This window comes from Crocodylus porosus, unplaced genomic scaffold (assembly GCF_001723895.1).
Source record: "Crocodylus porosus isolate Cpor-Errol unplaced genomic scaffold, CroPor_comp1, whole genome shotgun sequence".
NCBI lineage: Eukaryota > Metazoa > Chordata > Crocodylia > Crocodylidae > Crocodylus > Crocodylus porosus.
The window spans coordinates 3,931,122-3,947,717 of NW_017728939.1; the positions used below are offsets into that span (position 1 = coordinate 3,931,122).

At 45.6% G+C, this 16,596-nt stretch overlaps 1 protein-coding gene and 1 long non-coding RNA gene across 4 annotated transcripts in view; one reads left to right on the forward strand and one right to left on the reverse strand.

The window, feature by feature from the left end:
• GMEB1 (glucocorticoid modulatory element binding protein 1) overlaps positions 1-16,072 on the forward strand; it is a 16,418-nt gene extending 346 nt beyond the window's left edge. Inside the window, exons 1-10 of one of the 3 annotated variants that reach the window (XM_019547697.1) lie at positions 2,257-2,322; positions 2,850-3,008; positions 4,200-4,312; positions 5,121-5,245; positions 6,406-6,509; positions 7,004-7,161; positions 8,770-8,898; positions 9,791-9,928; positions 10,687-10,809; positions 11,867-16,072. In XM_019547697.1, the coding sequence (XP_019403242.1) occupies positions 2,881-3,008; positions 4,200-4,312; positions 5,121-5,245; positions 6,406-6,509; positions 7,004-7,161; positions 8,770-8,898; positions 9,791-9,928; positions 10,687-10,809; positions 11,867-12,573 (1,725 nt within the window). In that variant the 5' untranslated portion in view covers positions 2,257-2,322; positions 2,850-2,880 and the 3' untranslated portion in view covers positions 12,574-16,072. Of the gene's footprint in view, positions 1-2,256; positions 2,323-2,849; positions 3,009-4,199; positions 4,313-5,120; positions 5,246-6,405; positions 6,510-7,003; positions 7,162-8,769; positions 8,899-9,790; positions 9,929-10,686; positions 10,810-11,866 lie in introns of those variants that run through there. The other 2 variants (XM_019547696.1, XM_019547698.1) reach the window with 2 other exon arrangements.
• On the reverse strand, positions 1,946-2,938 carry LOC109318433. The gene is made up of 2 exons (XR_002103247.1): positions 2,848-2,938; positions 1,946-2,320 (listed from the first exon to the last, which is right to left on the reverse strand). It is a non-coding gene; the product is annotated as an uncharacterized LOC109318433 (long non-coding RNA).
• Positions 16,073-16,596: the final 524 nt, after the last annotated feature.

The following is a 16,596-nucleotide window of genomic DNA, read 5'->3' on the forward strand; positions in this document are numbered from 1 at the left end:
GGGGGGGTGCCGTGAGGGGCCTGGGGCCCTGTTCTTGCTCGCAGATCACCAGCCTGGGCATAGGCCCGGGTGCAGGAGCCTGGCAAAGCAGAGGGGCGCTGGGCTGGGGGATGCCCAGACCACGCAGAAGCCAAGGGTCGCTAATGCCTAGGGAATAAGCATCGGGTAGACGGCAATGAGCCACTGACTCCCTTGGCATGGGGATGAGTTTAGGAGCACCTCCGTCAGGCGCGGGACAGAGGAAGGGTGCGGCCCCTGTTGCGCTGACTGCAGGGAGTCCCAGGGACGCCCTCCCCGTGGGGGTTAGAGGAAGGCGAAAGTGGCAGGGGTTTGCACGCAGAGGAGTAAAGGCGCGTGAGGCGTTTTCACTTCTATGCAGCGAGGCGGGAGAACAGCTTGTGAGATGACGGGAGCGGGTTCTGCTGAGTTTCGTCAGCCTGCCCAAAAAGCTTCCGAATGTGGCGATCGTGAGAATATGGACTTGGGCATGCCATAGGTGAACTGAGCTGTCATGTCCCCCTGGGACTGAATCCGCTTATGTTGCAGTCACATAAATTCAGGGAGAACAAAAATCGCTGTCTTTTGACAGTGCTGATTCTCAGGTTTTTCCGGTGCTGAGTGGGGATTGCAGGTGTAGTTCTGCCAGTTGCCAAAGGAAGTGAAATTGGACGTATCAGGAGACCTTACCCAAGACGTGTGCTCAAAAGGACGGCTCTTCCTGGTTGTGCCTGATCCTAGGGCAGGGGGGGCCAATCTGCAGCTCCAGAGCCACCTGCAGCTCTTCAGAAGTTAGTATGCATCTCCTCGAATCTTTGCACAAGCGCGTGGTGACCAGCTTCCAGAGCCGTCATGTCATGTCACGTTGTGCACTTGTGCAAAGATTTGAGGAGATGCATGTTCGCTTCTGAAGAACCACCTGTGGCTCCGGAGCCACAAGTTGGCCACCCCTGTCCTAGAGACTTTGATAAACCATAAAGCTCCTGGAATTCCCTTGTACAAGGTCTTTCAGGCTTTGTCTCCCCTAGGCACATATAAGACCCACTTAGACAATAAAAAGCTTGAAAGCAAAAGAGGACCAACCTGGTGCTGATCAGTTTTTTTTTTTAATTTTTTTTTAGCTTTTATCCGAGGCCAAATTACCCAAAAACTAATTCCAAATCCAAGAGTCCAGAACCATAAGTGGCCCTACTACTGGCAAACATCCTCCACCCACAGCTGGGGCTTCAGATGTTTCCAAAACCTATGGCGGGCATCCTACTTGCAGGCCCAAGCCCAGAGGCTTGGTGTTCGGATGTCCCCAAGTTTTGCTTGCCCTTAGCCATAAGGTCCTTAAAGCTGGGTCTGATCGGATACTGATGCATTTTTGAGCAGGTCTGCGTTGAGCATCTTGATGGTCCCCATCATGGTGGGCCACTAGTTGATGGCCACCTGGAGATCTATAGTCAGGTTATATTGATCCAAAGACACCATATCAATTTGAAATGACTAATCCAGTTTCCTGAAATGGGGGTATATGTTTTTTTCAGTTGTGCATTATGTTTGGGCCTAAACGGATTTGGCTTAGTCTTGGCTTACTCTCTCCTAACAAGAAATGCCGCAGCTGGAGATCTGTCACTGAAAAAGCCCTACCTCCAGCAATCCATTAATGTCAGCATGGGTCTCTCCAGCTGCATCGTTCCTGGGGAGAGTTAATGATGTAGAGGCCTTTGTGGAAGCTGTTCCACGTGTCAGTGCTTGCAAAGGAGAAGACTCAGGTCATGCATGATGAGACTGTAGAAGACCAGGGGGAAAGCCAGCCAGTCTGGGACAAATCTGTGGAAGACTGAATTAAAGCCTGGACCACAATATACAAATAATTTGTTTTCCTCTCTCCATAATTTTTCAAGGCAAGGATAATGAAACAAAATCAGTCCCTTTGCTAATCAAATTATGTTTATATTTTTTCGTGTGAGCCCTGGAGAAAATTCCAGTCAAGCGCAGCCAATACCAAAGGTGTTTTTAGCAAAACGCTTTCCTTTATCAGTTTTTTTCTATGATGGCAGAAACACAGGCCTATGCTACTACTTACATGCAGCACAAATGGTCTGGGCCAAGTATTTTACTGATAGGAAAAGACAATATCATCAGAATACCTGTTAGGAATCTTGCAACTAGGGGAAAATAAAGTGACCTCATCTTAAAACCCACTCTCTCTGCACTTCTGCATCTGTCGCCAAAACTCAACCTGTGTACACTAACTCTGACCTAGCTGGCATTGTTTTTTGCAATGACTGGTCCAGAAACCAGACACTACAGGCAGTTTCATTTTGTGTTCCATCTGCTGTATGTATGGTTCAGTGTGTTTACTGTATCTTCGTGATTCCAGATTAAACATTCCCAAAACTTGATTGGTAAGATGGAAGGTGTTCTCTGCAGTCTGCTTATTTCTTTCAGCAAAAGCCCAAGATCCCTACTCTTCCTGGTAACTAGTGCTTCCCTTCCTTCACCTTCAGATTGAGACTCTGCCTCTCAGCTTGTGCTAGTCTAGTCAAATTTTAATAGCTTTGGGATGATTGGCAATAAACCCAGAAATTGTTGCTCTTTCATTCTGGCACCCAAGATGGTACAGCGAGTTTGGAGGTTTTAGTTCTTTTTGGTGCTATCTCAGACCTGAGGAAGGACAGTTTTATATCTCTCCCATCCATACAGCTGGTCTAATCAAAAATCTTGCCAAACAAAAAACCCCCAGGAACTATACTTCTTGCATATTTCCTGGACCATCACAGCCACAACGATACTCCAGAGATGGTGGCATTCTCATTCTTCCTATGAGATCAGGATAAATAGCCCCTTTGCTTGCCTGTTTACAGCTCAATCCAACCCTTCGACTTCATGTGAGAGATGGCAAATGCCGAAGTGAGCGTCCCTGTTGGGGACGTGGTGGTCGTGCCAAGTGAAGGAAATGGAGGGCAGAACCCAGAAGATACCAAAACGCAAGTGATACTGCAGCTTCAGCCCGTGCAGCAAGGGTAAGTGCTCCATGTAACTTTGCATGTTCTAAAAGGGGCATGTACATGTGTGTGCACATACATACAAGAGCAAAAAGGGGTGGGTTTGCAATGTGCAGTTTGGAGTTTGTTTTTTAAACTGTAATTCTCATGAGGACTTACTGTAACTGCACTTCTGGAAGGGTTATACTTTTATTAGTATTGTTCTGAAAGCCACAGAGGAAGGGAGAAATTAGACTGAGTACAATATGAAATCTCTAGCAGTGATTTAAAATAGCATTCCAACATAATAATATAGTGAGTTTAAGATCTAATGTGAGACATTTGATTAGAATCATTTTTTGATGGTATCCTTTATGTAGGTGAGGATGTAGCTACATCTATAATATTATTGCATTGATATCACCACCTATATGGTGGATTCTACCATGTAACATGCAGGGTTGGAATATTAAACTACAATATTCAGACAGACGAAATATAAGTATGAACTGAACATAGATGCATAATCCACATGACGGGCGGTATTTATCCTGCCCTTTGATCCAGTTTACTTTTACACTCTGCTAATTAATCCATTTCTCTAGGTGTTATTTTTAAAAATTCCCACTCCCATATAGTAATATATCTGTACATCTGCTTGGATGTATCCTATTGTGAAAAAAACCATGGTGCTACAGTTTGACTGCTACAGTCAGTGGCAATGTTCTGTTGTCCATTCGCTGGCAACTTATTTCAAGTTATTTGCTTTCTAAGCAAGATCTATATTACAAAAAATAATTAAAGAAAGCAATCCATTGAGGGTGTTTACATGCATAGAAGGGGAAGTTGGCCAGTTCACACAGAAACAGTAACTCAGCTGGATGACATATGGATAATGACAGATGCTTCCTGTGTTCATGAAGGGCAAGTATGCAGTGATACAGGATGCTACATATGTGTATCTGAGGTTGTAGGGGAAGCTGCATTGTAAATCTAAAGCCAAGAATTTACAGGTTCACTACTGGACTAATATTAAGGGTCTGGAGTAGAGTAGCATCCAGGCTTGTTTCAATGCTGCTTATATTTTATATATGATTCTGGGTGGTGGGAAGAGTTGCGGGGGGAAATTTATGAAAACAAGATTTTGTCCCTAAGGGACAGGCAAGAAAAAATGAACTGAGTTTTTTTAACCCTGTGCTATGAATCTTAATTTCTCCGTGATTTATATAGTTTGTTTATCGATGGACACTTTTACAACAGGATTTATGAAGAGGGCTCTGAGACCAGCGCTGCTGTAGTAGCTGTAGAAACACACACCATCCACAAACTTGAGGAAGGGATTGGTAAGTTGTTTTCTGTGTGGAATCCTTCAGAGTTACAGGAAGTTGGGCTTGCATCTTTATGCCACTGGTGTCCTCACTCTGTCCCTCTGGGGTTGTCAGGGCTGTGTTGTATAGTGTCTTGGAGTGTGCCCATAGGGATAACGGATGCCATAGTTGCCACTTGAATGCATGATTCTGGGGATGAATTACTGGCCACATTGAAGTCAATAGCAAGATTCCCATTGACCTCAGGATTTCACCCTGGGGGGGTCTAGCTTTGTTATACAGATGTCAATATTCACATGCTGTAGGGGAATCTTATTAGTAAGTGAATATTAGTGCTAGTCAGTCTTAAAGACTTGGCACATTTCTTTGTATGAATTGACACTTGTGATGGACGTTGGGTGATTATCAGTAGGAGCTGAGCAGGCTGGCTTTGTGTCCCCCTGCTATGTCAAGGAATTTCATAATATGTGAGGAAGTTCTCCCCTCCCAGTTGCAGGACAGATCTTAATGCTAGTTTTGTGTTTTCTGTATGTATCTAGAGGGAACAGATTATTGAGGTCTGGAACACAGGGTTGTGTTCTACTTTTTGCCCCTTTGTGACTTCTTCATGGACAGTGCTGATTGATTCTACTAGAACTCATCACAGATTCCGCTTTTACCTAAGCTTTTGTTTAGAGGGAAGTCACCTGCTGTGAGAGAATGGAGCCTTTGTTGCACATTAAGAGGAACATCCCTCAGCTTGTGCCCTGCATCTCTGCCTTTGGGAGTCAAAGTTCCAAAAAAAAAAAGGGAAGTTTAATTTTCTCCCTGCTTTTGCCTGCAGACCCAAGCACCATTGAAACGAATGAGGAAATTGAGATTGCTTATCCCATCACCTGTGGTGAGAGCAAAGCCATCCTCCTTTGGAAGAAGTTTGTCTGTCCAGGAATTAACGTCAAGTGTGTTAAGGTAACTTGTCTGCTATAATGGGGCATAATTTCTTTGCTGGATCACCCCAGTGCTCTGAGGCTAGGAGTGTGGTAGGCCAACCTTTTCCTTCCAACGAATTTTTCTCACTGCCTCCATTTTGCCTGGGTCAGTGCACTGGATGTTATTTGGAGCTGGCAACATGACAATTTTGGTCAGTTTGGTCACTGGGAGAGGCAGTGTCAATAATAGAAACAGTGGCATCAGGAGGGTTTTCACCCACCCTGTCTGCCTTGTTTCCTGTTGAATGTCCTACCTTTCTTTGTCCCTCTTGTTACCTTGAAGCACTGTTATTGGGAATAGTCCTGAAGATGTGTACGCCCCCTTCTTCCTCCTGGGTACTGAGATCACTTTTACTGGCACACCCTGCTGTCAGGCAAAGAGAGATCCCTCTGGCAGGTCCCTCAATGCTGTTGCTGCTGAGTTTGATCCCAGTACACTCTTCTGTATGTTCTAGGAAGCTCTGCAAGTCAGAAATGCCAGATGCAGAGCTCCTTGATTCCTCTAGCTGATGTGCTCTTTGTGGCTTGATGATTTTCCTCCAGAGCTATAGGAGGGCATATCTTAATTATTCCTGGGAGGTAAAATAGAGGGCACCCTCCAAGGGTAACACGCATGTCACATGGACATGGAAAGCCATCTGATGCAAAGGCCTGGTTTAGGGAGTAAGTGCCACTGATTTCAAAGGCACCAACTTATGGTAGCCTTGAATTTGGTTTGTAGGTGATAAAGCTGTATCCAGAATGTGAAAAAAAGTGTTAAGATTAAGAGGCTCATTTGAATGGTCCACTGGTTGCCAAGCCACAAATAGTCCCTGTGAATGTATTGAATTGTGTTCTGTGGTGGAGTCAAATCATGTACAGAGAAGAGTGATCTCCTGGAAGGAGATCAAAAGGAACACTTCCCTGATCACTCCCAATATAGCATGGTTGGCTAAATCCAATAATGGAAAGGTGGGCTAGGGCATTGCCTTCAGTAGAAATATCTGTTAGAAACAAGATTGTGGATTAAGTTAAGTGAGCAGTGCTCTGTTTGTAGAATGGCCAAATGTCATGCCCAAGAGAGATTGTTCTCTCCTGGTTTCTGATCCTTCCTTCTTTCCCTCTGGCTAGCTAACTTCTCTGTACTTGTCTATCTGTTAGTTCAATGACCAGCTGATCAGCCCTAAGCACTTTGTTCACCTGGCTGGCAAGTCCACCCTGAAGGACTGGAAGAGAGCCATTCGCCTTGGAGGAATCATGTTGAGGTACTGACCATCCCCCAGCTTTCTCACTGCAGCAGTAGAATCCTGGGATGGAATTTCACCTGCCTCTGTATCTTCAGTGTTTTCCATTTACATTTTTAACAAGACAAAATCATACCATTCCTGTTACTGAACCAATAGGTTGCAGGACATTCAGCACAAAATCATGTTTTGCCACTGTGGCCAGGAATTCACCCTGTGTCCCAGAGGTAGCATGGTGAAGATCCAAATGTGGCTGTGGGAGTGCAGCATGCCATTTGGGTCAGAACAGGGGGGTGGTCCCAGTGCCAAAACTTTACACAATTTGACATTGTGGTCATTGTTTCTTACTTCAGATCTCTTTGGAGGAAGGGGGTGTACTACATGGGGAGAAGAAATGGGTTTCCTCTTCTTCCCTTTTCTCCCCACTGTTACAGCCATGCCTGAACCTGTCAGTATCTTCAGGCTGAGATCCAAGCCAACCTCATTGTATGGTCCTCTCCCTATTTCCTGTACAGGAAGATGATGGACTGTGGGCAAATCGACTTCTATCAGCATGACAAGGTTTGCACCAACACCTGCCGAAGCACCAAATTTGATCTCTTGATCAGCAGTGCCAGAGCACCAGTGCCAGGGCAACAGACGAGCGTGGTGCAAACTCCCACATCAGCGGATGGTAGGGGACATAACGCCAGCTAGAGGTGTCACATGCTACCCTGCAGCATTTTCTTCCTACCGCCTTCCATGCCTTGCATGCTGAGTGACATCATCCAGTGTTCTCCGTTTTCATTCTGTCCCCTCTGTCCTAAAGCAATGCAACACCAGTTCTCTCCTGTAGCAATCCCACACCTGAGACTATTTTCTACCAGCATTGGAGGTGTTACAAAAAGTTTCTGAGTGTTAAATGTTCTTGTGTCTGCCTGGAGTGAAGACGAATGGTATCTGTTAGAGAGGTGCACTGAAAAATGACAGCAGTGCACGGTGCTGAACAGAGATGGCTTTGAGAAACCTACTGGTAACCCATCTCTTTTGAATATCAGTTTTGAAGTATGAGTAAAGTGTTGAGAGAGGCCTACTTCTAGGGGTTTTCCAGAGATGTGTTATATTTGAGGGCCTCTCTACAATGCCACATGAAACGATTAGCTACTGAGTGGGTCTTTTATCTTGCAATATAAGCAAGCATAACCATTCAGTTATGATCTGACTCCTAGTTCATTCTTTGGCAATATGTTTCCACCTGTAATAGTACCATCTTGATTTGCTTTCCACGCAGTACATGTGGCACCCCTGCACCCTGGCTTTTGGTGCCATTGACAAATATGATGCACTGGTGATGCCATTAACTGGTTCTCAAAGCAGGGGCGACATGTAGGTGGTGCACACAGGTACACGTTCACCCCCTGCAAAAAACGGCACCCTCTGCAGGGAGTCCATGATTGCCCCTGGCCGCTGCTGGCGCCTGCAGGTGGTCACCACCCCGTGGTCGGCACTCGCTGCCACCCCCCTACCACTGACAGTGCCGGCGGCGTCTGTGGGAGCTCCCTGCTCTCTGCTGCCGGGCTCCCATCACCGCTGCCGGGCTCCTGCTAGTGCCAGCACAGCCGTTTCCCACCAGTCGCTGGGGGCACGTGCCATTCATGACTCAAAGTAAAAATAACATCTGAGGGCTCCTTCAGAGTCAGATGGTTAATGTTATCTGGAAGGTCAAAGATTCAAATCCTGTGGCTGGAGACTTTACATGATGAATAGCGTTTTTAACAGGAAATGCTAAGGGAATTTAGCATGAGTTGCTGCATAAGCCATTTTCTTTGCAGAGATCAGTAAGGAAGCCCATCAGCACTGCTGCTGTTTTGGTTACTTTCCTGTCTATCTCAAGTGAGGGCTGGTATGTGAGATGTGATGCCAGGCTAGATAGGCCATGGTCTGATTTGATGCAGAGAAACTATTTTACAACTGTGGTGAGCAGAGAAATCTCTAGGCTACTTGCCAGTTTTCTCCTTAGGTGTCTCTTATTTTCTCTGTTCCCCTGTGTTTCTCATCAGAAAACATCTCTGGTTTATTCTTTGGTGAGTGACTTTCCATCCAAGAACCCTAGTGACTTTCCTTCTGAAATCATGTTTGTGAATAAACAACTTCTGCTGTTAACAAGTTTGATATATAGGCACCAGATACAAATAGTCTGAATTAGGAGAGTGAAAAACACTAGGAGACTACACATGAAGCTAAGGATTTGCGAGTGAAAGACTTGGTGCTGCTGAGACAGCTGACATTTCTTTTCCTGCAGGGAGCATCACCCAGATTGCACTTTCTGAGGAGAGCATGGAGGAGGGGATTGAGTGGAACTCTGCCCTGACAGCTGCTGTCACCATGGCCACTGAGGAGGGCATGAAGAAAGACAACGATGAGATTTCGGGTAAGGTCACCTTGTCTGTCTCTCTGCCACTTGTTTCCATTCCCCCTCCCACTCTTGGAGACTAAAGTCCCAAGGCCAGGTATGCTACAGGCAATGGTAGTGCAAATTTCCCCCTCACCCTGCCATGTACGCCTGTAATGCCTGCCAGAATAGATCTCCCCAGCCACTCTGAGTTGGCAGGGTGAGTTCATTCTTTCAAGCCCATTCTGCTATTGGTCTCTGCTGAAATGACTGACCCGGTTGGCTAGTGTTGGATATGATATGGTGATATTTTTTTCTCTTTAATGGGGCAGACATCTGTCTCCCAGAAACAAGACTGAGACCAACTCATTTCCCCCAGTGCAGCCTGAATTAAGAGAGTGTAAGGTGCTGGAGGGACAACATCAGACAAGCACCATTTTCAGTCCCTGTTGGCCTCAGCTGGATTCAAGCTAGGGATCTAGAGGCAGGACATTTTGGCACTTGTTACCAGTCCTCTGAACCATCCAGTTTTTCCCTGCACTCTTGTTATAGGTGCTTCATTGGCCCTCCTGATACCAGTCCAGAAGCTTAGATAGAGTTCCCTCATGCCAGCAAGTGAAGACTATAAGCTCTGTGTCTTGTGCAGAGAAGCAGAGGTAGTGAAGTGCTGCTTTTAAAGTCGTAAGCTGTATGAAAGTCCTCATTAGTGATGTTGACCTCCCAGTTCCATTTTTTTATTTTTATTTTTTTATTTATTTTTTTGCATGTCATATCCACCCTGATGGCCAGATTAGAAGCCGGCTCCCCAAGTTACTGCTGCATGACAGCTCGCTGCTCTTGGAATGGTTTTAATGTAGCCTTGCGGGAAAATACCAAATGCTTGTACGTGTCGAATTCTTCCCCCTCCTGTCTCTTCCTCTTCCTGTGCCAGAGGACACGCTGATGTTCTGGAAAGGCATAGCTGATGTGGGGCTGATGGAGGAGGTGGTCTGCAACATCCAGAAGGAGATTGAAGAAGTGCTGAAAGGAGTTCAGCAGCGGCTTGGCCAGTCTTCCTTCCCGATCACGGGTGAGTTGAAGGCTGGTAGCCTCCCTGCTAACATAGTACTCTGGACCTTTGAGAGAGCATAGTGTAGTTATCTGTGGGAGGTAGACCAAAGGGAGTTCCCCAGGTGTGAAACACTGGTGCTGCCTGGGTGGCAGAGCACTGTTGAACACATGGGGCTGGTTCAGGATTGCTTGAAATGTGGATGTGATCAGAAAAATGACTGAGTACAAATGGCCTTTTTTACTCATCCTTGAGTCAGATTCTATTTTATTTTACAACAACAATTGATTTCTGTCTGTGAGATGAGCATTCCAGGAAGCACTAAATGATTGGAAACAGTGGTTGATTTAAAAAAACAAAAACAAAAAACAAACCAAAACATGCTACCACCTTCTCTGTAGCAACTAATGACAGTGCCAGCATTGTGGGCAGAGAGCTGATGGATTTGCGTAAGCAAACCATGCTTACTTTATAGGAATTCTGAGCTGTTGCCACAATGCATCTCTTTCTTATCTATTATGTAATGAATGGGATTGTTCCATCATTGGGAACTGATGGGGGTCAGTGTTATGGGGAGAAGGCAGTGGGAAGTCTTTTGCCACCCAGGACTTCTGGAATTGCACTCCTGGAAAAAGTAAGCCCTTTCTATAGAAAGCCCCAGAAAATGTGAAGTCCAATAAGTAAATCTCAAAAAGGATCTCTCACCTTCTGAACTCCTTGATTGGACTCTCAGGCCACGTAAGGAATTGGATAGTAATCCATGTGAGGTTTCTTTGCAGATGCTGCAGTCCTAAATAATGTGGCTCACACTTTTGGCTTGATGGACACTGTCAAGAAAGTTTTGGACAACAGGAAAAGCCAGACGGATCAGGGAGAAGAGCAGTTTCTTTATACTCTAGCAGGTACAACCAGTATGTGGGAATTGCTTATTAGTGAAACCCCTTGCTGCTTTCTACAGCTGACATGACTTGTCCTTCTTGTGACATCTGAACACATGCAAAGCAATGTGTTGTTCCTTTTTATTTAAAACCTTAAGTTATCCTTATCCTACAAACAGCTGGTGCTTTCATGCAGCGCTGTAAATTGATGTTACAAACGTTGTATCATGAAACTTCTGTATTTGACTCCCCTTTTATCCTGAAGATAAATTATGAGTCTCTCAGAATCCCTAGCTCAGCGATGAGCAGTTGGTCAGAGGAAGTAGGGTGTGCATGTCCACGGTGGACATCAGCATATTAGCTGTGCTGGACCTTTGGTCTAATCCTGCACAACTGATACTAGGCTGGTGTTTTCTATTCATTGAGGAAATTTAATCCAGGGTTGTTTAAGATGCTTCCTTCTCTGTTTTTCTTAATTTTACCTCAGCTGAGAATCCATGGGTGATACATTTTGTATTGAGCCACTGAGGTCTGAGGGAGACTTTGGCATTTCCATCCCCTGTGGCAGCATACAGATGCTGCCTGTTCTGAGCTGGCATCCAGCAAAGGCTAGGAGCTGGCACTCACTGTCTCTGGAGAGGTTGTCTGCTCTTCAGCTGGAATAGACTTGGGCTGCAATGGCATCCATTTCCCACACAGTGGAATTGGGGGATGTGAGCAGATAAGCAAAGGTTGATGTTTCCGGAAAGGAAAGGAAGGCCCAGGCTCTTGGTTTGGATCTTTCTTTGCCTCGTGGCTTTTGCAGACGTTTGCATCGGCTCAAAGCAGGTGCCGAGGGGACGTGAGGCATTAGCAAACCTGGGTAAATGTTTGCATAAGCTGAGGGCAGTGATCAGTTGTGCCTTGTGCTTCAAGGGAGATTTTTGTCCCTACTGGTTTGCAGTAGGGTTGGGGGGAGCCCCACTGTAAAATTAAAAAAAGTACATGCCTGCAGCTATTCCTGGTGGCCTCAAGTATCTCTCAGCGATCTCGGTGATCCCAACTTTATCTGAATATGCTTTGTAACTGGGTTTATTTGCAGACCTGGAACGTCAGCTGGAGGAGCAGAAGAAGCTTGCCAAGGATCAGAAGGCAAAGTCTCAGACTATCCAGAATGTGGTGCTGATGCCCGTCAGTGCTCCAAAGCCCCCTAAAAGACCCCGCCTGCAGCGCCCTGCTTCAGCCACGGTCTTGAGTCCTTCTACCCCCATCCAGCAGCCTCAGTTTACGGTCATATCGCCTATTGCCATTGCACCCATGGGACAACAGTTCTCAGTAGGCAACATCCCAGTGGCAACCATCAGCCAGGGCTCCAGCCCGATGACTGTTCACACCTTGCCATCTGGCTCGCAGCTTTTCCGGTATACCACTGTGGTGTCATCCTCCAAGACTAACTCATCTGACACTGTGACCCTTCATCCATCCTCCAGCCTGGCACTGCTGAGCTCAGCTGCTATGCAGGACAGCAGTGCCATAGCTAACATGGCTGCAGTGGTGAACCCGGTAGAACTGGTGGCCATGGAGTCTGGCCTGACCTCTGCCATCCAAGCTGTTGAGGGTACCTCAGAAGATGGACAGACCATCATAGAGATAGATCCAGCACCAGATCCTGAAGCAGAGACTGAGGAGTCAGAAGCCAAAGCTGTGATTCTGGAAACAGAGCTGAGGACTGAGGAGAAAGTGGTGGCAGAGGTTGAGGACCATCAGCACCAGGTCCACAATGTAGAGATTGTGGTCTTGGAGGACTAGCCAGGAAAGCAAATCTCATGGTTAAGGGGAGGATTGCTTTCTTTGTTGTTGTCGAACTAATTTTTACAGCCACCCTGTCAGTTCCCATGGGTTTTGTTCTTTCTTTCCTTTTTTTTAAACAATTATTTAAAAAAAAAAAAAAAGCTGGAGAAACATGTATACCCAAGGAAAAGGCTCCTTTTCTGCAGAGCCATGGACAAAACCTACTGCTTGCAGGGAGGAGGAAGAATTTCTTTGCCTAAACTCCCCACAGACCCCAGGAAGGGGAGCAAAGGCTTCCTCTTCCTGAGAATGCACAATGGGACAGTCTGCATGCTTGGGTTTAGGGGGTTGGGGGGGAGGGGGTTCTTTTCTTGTCCAGACCTGATCATTGCTAGGACAATTTTAATGTGGGAAGACTGTTCCCAGAGTAACTGGAGCATTGATCTGCCTGGGAAGGGGGTGCTTCTTGCTTTGGGGGAAACCAGTACCTCATCTTCATTTTTTCCCCAGGGAAGGGAATTCTGTCTAACTTTTCATTATCAACTATGCTGGTAATTTGCTTTGGTGGAGAAAGCAACAACCCTTGTTCTCGTGTTCCTAGTCTTCTTCCTACCCCACAGGAGGTGGGGTTTGGGGGTTTTTTTTGTTTGTTTGTTTTGGTTTGTTCTCCCTTCCAGATCTGCCAGGTGCAAAAACCCTTGAGCTGCTCTTATCCGTTTTGGGTTATTTAACCCAAATCCTGACTCTTCCTTTTCCCCTCCCTCACCCCTTAGGTTTTTTTTTATTGCAGATGCTTTTGTAAGACACTGAGATTGCTTAAGCCTTGTGCATAAAAGAAAAAAATTAACTTGAGTAAGAAAAAAGAAAGAAAGAAAAGAAAACGCAGCCTTCCCTTTAGCCTAATGCTGACCTCCTGGATGTATAAAGTGTGTGTTGTGCTGTTGCTTCCTGGGAGAGCTGGACTCTGGGCCCAGGAGCACCTTCTGTTTACGCTGCACACTGGGAACTGTACCATGCTAGTTGCTATGTTTGGTGTTTTTTTTTTTTTTACTCCCTTTAATTTGCAGGATTAGGACTGGCTTGCTACTTTAGCTGTGTGACTGCCTCCCCCCCATTTCTTTCACAGATTTCTTTTGTTCGGCTGTGAGGTGAAGGAGGAAAGCTCAGTTCAGCTGTTGAATTGCAGAGAATTGGGAGGGGTAGGGGAATATCTGCTTGTTTGGAAATATTAAACAAGATGACAACAAATTAAATAGACCCAGGGGTGGGGACAGTGGAGGAAGATGTGTTTTGGTTATTTTTTTTTCATTAAAAAGAAAAAAACTACATGCAAGTGGATTGCTTCTTAACACAAAGGACAACAGTGGATTTCTTACGAGTATTTTAATAGCACCATGGGCCAGATCAGGGACCTGTTTTACAAGATGCTATACTTGTGCAGAGTAGATGTTTCCTGTAAGAGCTCATGCTCTGTGCAGAGAAAACATAGGAGGTAGGAAATGCTGTTTTATCCCCATCTTATTGACTGGAGATCTAAGACAGATACTCATTGCATCCCATCACATCTGTGCAAACTGAATGTCACTCTGCCATTCTGAGTCAGTACCATGTTATACCCATGTTCCATATATGTAAGTATCAGGGTGCAGAGGGAAATTTAAGCCCTTTACGTTGCCTCTGCTCACAGATAGTTTTTGATGAAGCTGACAGCTGAACTTAGATCTTTGTCTCCATCCTGACCTTTAACTCCCGTACAGTTCTTTCTTTCAAGTGTTGCCTTTATCCCCTTCTCTAGAGCCTTGTCTCTCCAGGAGTCTTAATTGGATTTCCTCCTCTACCTTTTGCAAGATACAAACAGCAGAATCTTGAGCATGGAGCAGACATAGGTCCTTTATTGGAAACGATACCTAGAATTCTCTGCCTTCAGGAGCGGACAGCTGGACTGGGTTTTCTGCTTACTGAAGATTCCTTCCAGGCCTTTTCAAAACTGTAGTTTGTTTGTTTATTAACCTGTTGTGCACTGGATCCTACATTAGTAATGTTCACAGCCACTCCAGGACTAGAGGAGGAATTTTGGACCGGATGCCGTGCATGGTATTGGAAGGTGACCAACAAGGTTGAACCAATTTGTGCTATGCTGTGTTTCATTCCTGCAGTCCCACAGAAGACAACCAGCATCTACTGTTGACCAGGAGAAGAACCAGGTTCCTGGCAAGCTTTGCTTCCGTCAGTATAGTTTAAAGTCTCCTCAGAATGCACTGAAAGAGGAGTTGTCATGTGTTTGGTTTCTCTAACCAGCCAGCTCTTTAGAGGTGGGGTTTGGATCAAGATGATAGGAACAGTGTCTTCTGGTGAAAGCAGGCCCTTTAAAAGCTACAGCTCTGACATCCCTTACACACTTGTGACTTTAACTTAACTATAGTGATTTTCTAGGTTCTTGGGCTTTTATTTCCTTTTCTAGGGAATTAACTGCCTTTCTAGTATGCTGCTATATAAGGCAAGACTACAGAGACAAGCCCCATTAACTTTCTTTGGTTGTTCAAAATACTGTGGAGACCTGAGGCCTATTCTTGCTCCCACTGAAGTTGATGGCAATATTTTACAGTGAAAGTTGGATCAGGTTTATTAGAGCAGAGTGAGCTCGACTATAAGGGAAAGGCTCAGAACCACTGTGGGGCACTCTTTGGAATGGAAAATCAGCATGGCATTAGGGTTTACCACATGTCCACAGCTTTTATTCATTCATGTTTACAGCTTATCATTAACATAGAAAAAAAGAAACTGGACTGAGCACCGGCAGGCAAAGGGTTGACGGGCAAGTAATGCCTGCTGGCAAAATCCAGAAAGAATAAAAAGGATATAGGTGTTGAAAACTGAAACTGAACATGATCAGCCTGACCACGGTAGGGAATTAATACAGCAGCCATGGTCAGAAATCTCTTGTTACGGACATGCAGCATGCTACTATATCCATGTTTACCTTTGCACAATGTTGAAAATGCTGCACGTTGGTGAATTCAGCATGTGGCCTCTAATTTTTGGTTGTTTTTGTTTTGGAAATACAACACACCCTTTCCCATTCCTTTCCAAAAGTGTCAGGAAAGACAAATAACTGGCCAGACTGGAAAGCAGCTGTGCTTAAATCTGCTCCTTTCAAAGCTATTGCAAAAGTGTAGAGTCTCTATTGGACATATAGGACGAGTAGGCAGTAACTAGCAATGCCAAAACCTTGATGGGGGGATGAGACAGGGAACAGATCAATTAAAGACGGGAGCATGTTAAGGTGATGAGCGGCTTGCAGTGGTAGGTGAGGGAACACATTTCTAAGGGAGAGACCCCATTTCTGAGTGATGGTTATTGTTGCCATTGAGAAGAGCTGGCTTTCTGTGGGTGGTTATTGTAATCAGAAAAGATTTAGTCCTCTGGAAGGACATTCCTTTAGGCCTTTATAAGGTGTCTGTCCTGCTAAGGAGCAAGATATGAGCCTAGCCCTGTTACATTAAAGGCTGCCTTCTCAGTCTGCCTCTGACACATTGAGGCATTGCTGGCTAGAAAGGATGGAGCAGAGATGGAACCAGACCTTTAAAGGCTAGGGCCTGGGGGTGTGGGACCCACCTGGCTCACTGTCATGGGCATGGAAGCCTCCTTTTTGTCTTATTTCTCAGGTTAGTTTATTCCTGCTTCTCCAGTGAGAAGCTCCCCTCTCTGCACAGCACCAAGAGAGCATATGGCTTGTCCATAGAGCATCAGTCCCTTGGGGGTGGTTCCAGTGCCTCAAAGTCTGTCAATTGGTTCCAAAAGAGCAGAGAAGAGCTAGTGCTCCTGGCTCCAAGCATCAAGTACTGAGCTGTCAGAAAAGGGGCAAGCCATCCTGACCTGACTAAAAGTTGGAATGCAAGAGGGAATATATTAAGAGCATGAGTCGGAGTAGGGCCAAGGACAACAGACAACACCCTCGAGGAAAAGACTTTGACAGCCTCGTTTCCAGAAGGTTATTTCCCCATGGACTTGGGGGTAGTGCATCTTTTAAAAAGAATTCTC